The 3,655-nt window shown below is 46.8% G+C and overlaps 1 protein-coding gene across 1 annotated transcript in view; it reads left to right on the top strand.

Annotated features, from left to right (window-relative positions):
* Nucleotides 1-3,251, top strand: part of LOC115209206 (keratin, type I cytoskeletal 9-like) — a 9,497-nt gene extending 6,246 nt beyond the window's left edge. The window contains exons 2-3 of the mRNA XM_029777457.1: nucleotides 395-777; nucleotides 3,157-3,251. Coding sequence (XP_029633317.1) covers nucleotides 395-777; nucleotides 3,157-3,251 — 478 coding nt within the window. The remainder of the gene's footprint in view (nucleotides 1-394; nucleotides 778-3,156) is intronic.
* The last annotated feature ends 404 nt before the right edge of the window (nucleotides 3,252-3,655 follow it).

The following is a 3,655-nucleotide window of genomic DNA, read 5'->3' as shown; positions in this document are numbered from 1 at the left end:
AGCGGGAGCGGCGTTAGCGGGAGTGCGTTAGCTGCAGCGGTGGCAGCGGCAGCGGCAGCGACGGCAGGGGCGTCAGCGGCGGCAGCGGTAGCGGCGACAGCGGCAGCGGCGGTAGCGGTAGCGGCGGCAGCGGTAGCGGCAGCAGCGGTAGCGGTGGCAGCGGTAGCGGCGGCAGCGGCGGTAGCGGCGGTAGCGGCGGTAGCGGCGGTAGCGGCGGTAGCGGCGGTAGCGGCGGTAGCGGTAGCGGCGGTAGCGGCGGTAGCGGCGGTAGCGGCGGTAGCGGCGGTAGCGGCGGTAGCGGTAGCGGCGGTAGCGGCGGTAGCGGCAGCGGCAGCGGCGTTAGCGGCAGCGGCGTTAGCGACAGCGGCGTTAGCGGCAGCGACGTTAGCGGCAGCGGCGTTAGCGGCGTTAGCGGCGTTAGCGGCGTTAGCGGCGTTAGCGGCGTTAGCGGCGGCAGTGGCGGCAGCGAAAGCGGCGTAAGCGGCGGCAGCGACAGCGGCGGCAGCGAAAGCGGCGGCAGCGATAGCAGCGGCAGCGATAGCGGCGGCAGCGACAGCGGCGGTAGCGACAGCGGCGGCAGCGACAGCGGCGGCAGCGACAGCGGCGGCAGCGACAGCGGCGGCAGCGACAGCGGCAGCAGCGACAGCGGCGGCAGCGACAGCGGCGGCAGCGATAGCGGCGGCAGCGATAGCGGCGGCAGCGATAGCGGCGGCAGCGGTAGCGGCGGGAGCGATAGCGGTGGCAGCGGTAGCGGCGGGAGCGACAGCGGCGGCAGCGGTAGCGGCGGGAGCGATAGCGGCGGCAGCGGCAGCGGCGGCGGAGGTGGCGGCGGTGGCGGTGGCAGCGGTGGCGACGGCGACGGCACCAGCGTCGGTGGTGTCGACGCATTAACCGTCAGAAACACCAGTATCGACTGCAACGGCCGTAGTACCAGGTCATTTCCTTCTTTCCAAAATTAGTACTCCCCTAAGATTTCTGGAGGGCTCTTCAAGATGAAGTACTTCTCAGCCGTCTGTGGAAAGCACTAGGAAATCCCTAAACAAACTTTTGGAAAACTATAACATGAGTATCTCAATCAAAAATGAAACAAATGTGGCCAATTTCATAGACGTTATTCTGGACTTAAATACAAATCTATATCACCCTTTCCATAAACCAAATCAGTTTCTACAATATATCAACACCCTATCAGATCACCCTAAACTTACTCTTAATAATAGGTATTTATATCAGAATCGCGGAAGAAATTTTTGAGTCATGTCCCGTATTATAATCAGGCTCTCCAGATAAGTGGCTTCCGTGAAAAGATCCCGTATATCCCCAATATCAAGCTTAAAACAAAAGTTGCACATCTCTTTCCTAATATAAACCCGGAATCCACAGATCTTTCTTTCACTCAACATCAATCCATCAACTCTCAAACACCTCCTATGTATCGCACTCGACAACCCCACAGGCCACCTCGAACTTTTAATAACTATAAGCCTTCCTATTTAGATCCACCCACTGTAACCACACACTCTAAACATTTTCTAAGGGCAGAAAGCGGGAGATACTATGGTTCGCACCACCCTTCTTCCTCCAAGTTAAATCTCTACCTAAACTCTTCTTAAATTCTAAATTCTAAATTCCTACTATAGCATAAATACTACCCTGTCTTTAATAACTCATCACTTAAAATGTCCTATTCTACCTAATGTGAGATCCATTACCGACTCCTCTAACATACGCCAGTTCTTTGAACCTGCTGTTTGTCACACTGCACCCCAAATTAATCCATCTAGTAGTAATACTAGAATCTACAGTAACCCTCTCGACTAAATAACCAAGCATCTTCCCGCAGCATTACCCATGTGACCACATATACTAGTAGTGATATCCCCTCCTGATCCAATGCTGATATCAATTGTACTTCCAGTTCAACTTCACTAATTACGGACCACTGAAATTTGACTTCTCCCGTGGTAAATTCCAACTGCACAGCAGGTAGAAAAACTTGCAATTGTCGGGTTGCTCTCCTTTTGGAGATTTCTGTCTGCGTAAAAATAGTCTACAAGTGATGTGTTATGACACCGCACACCCGCCAAGCAAGTCTCTATAGTGGCGGTACTGTTGTTTTCAAGTACTGCTACCGTGCACACATGAACCCGTCTCCAACCCAAATTCTAAATTATCTGCCTCTTTAGCAACTTATATACACAACCTCAAATCTCAAAATGTTCCCTATACCCCATCCTGGTTCATCGTAAGTGAGGATCTCCCGTACAACGCAAACATCGGTATGTGTAAATTGTTTAAGACAATCGGTAACCACAATCCCTCATTACTTAATAGATTCTCAGATGTAATACTCTCTTGTAAACACAGATTCTACTCATCATTCACGCATTTTATTAAATCTATGTAATCCCATATCTATAACTATCCTTAATTAAAATTGATCTTGAGGTACGACAAGGCCAGCCACGCAACTTACCACCTCAACTAATACCACTCATCTTATTAAACTATTTTTTCTAATTGTTACCTTTGAAAATTTCTCGACCCACAACATTCTACCTCCCTCATAGCCTCCCCACCCTTCTCTCATTTTACCTCTTCAACTAATAGCTCTTAATATTACTACCTCACTTACTTGGATACTGACCTCTCAACCCCTTCCTTTCTCTATTCACCCCCTCTGTTCAATTTCATACACCCCTGCATACCTCAGTACTCTCCCGCCAATATAAGCCCACATTCATTATTCCACTAACTTCTGTTACCTTGACCACCAACGCACACCACAGTCTGTCTACCCTCTATCTTCTCTCATACTCTTCTATATACCTTATAATCTTCCTCTGCTATTGAACTGGAATCCTTACTTTCTTCAAATAATTGCCATTCCTTTTCTCATTATATCAGCTTCCAGTAATTCTTTAGCTGTTATCGTAAAACTTTAACAGCCCCAACACAACGAACTACCATTCAAATACTCTTCCAACTCTCCCCTTCCACTACTACCTTTCTAAGTACCTTCGTTATTAACCCATCACTCTTCTTGAAATATATTTTCTTCTCTCATCATTCCCTGTTTTAATACCCACAGTCCCACCTCTGATACAGCTACCTATCAACATTTAACCATTTCATCTTTGAACTTTTCTGCTTTAGGATCTGAAATGCATGATCTTCACTACCCTTATGTCGGTGGCTCGCTTTTTCCACTGTTAATTGCATCTATACAGTCGCATACTGCGGTGAACTAAACCTACCAGCATTATCATAGATCGACCAACACCCAGAAACAGTTGTTGGACTTATTACACCTTTCTTCCACACCTTTCATTTTCTTTGTCGTTTGCATTCTTCGTAAGTTGGACTTATTAATATAAGTATCTATATATTTACACATAAAAATTCATCACCTGAAACATTCAACTTTTTGCTTTCTCTCGTTTTGCATGTATACATATATGCATATTTTGTATTTGATATATTTAATATGTTCAAAGTATTTGATGTGTCTAATTTGTTTACCCGCATAATTGCCTATATATATATACGAAAGTTTGAAACTTTATCATATATCATTTTAAAATATACTTTCATCAGACATATATCGATGTGATGTTTAATATTCCTATATATTAATGCGATGTTAGGAATAATT

The sequence above is a fragment of the Octopus sinensis genome, linkage group LG3, assembly GCF_006345805.1.
Source record: "Octopus sinensis linkage group LG3, ASM634580v1, whole genome shotgun sequence".
In the NCBI taxonomy this organism is placed as follows: Eukaryota; Metazoa; Mollusca; class Cephalopoda; order Octopoda; family Octopodidae; genus Octopus; species Octopus sinensis.
Note: the sequence above shows the minus strand (reverse complement) of the source record. Positions and strands in the feature narration are given on the sequence as shown.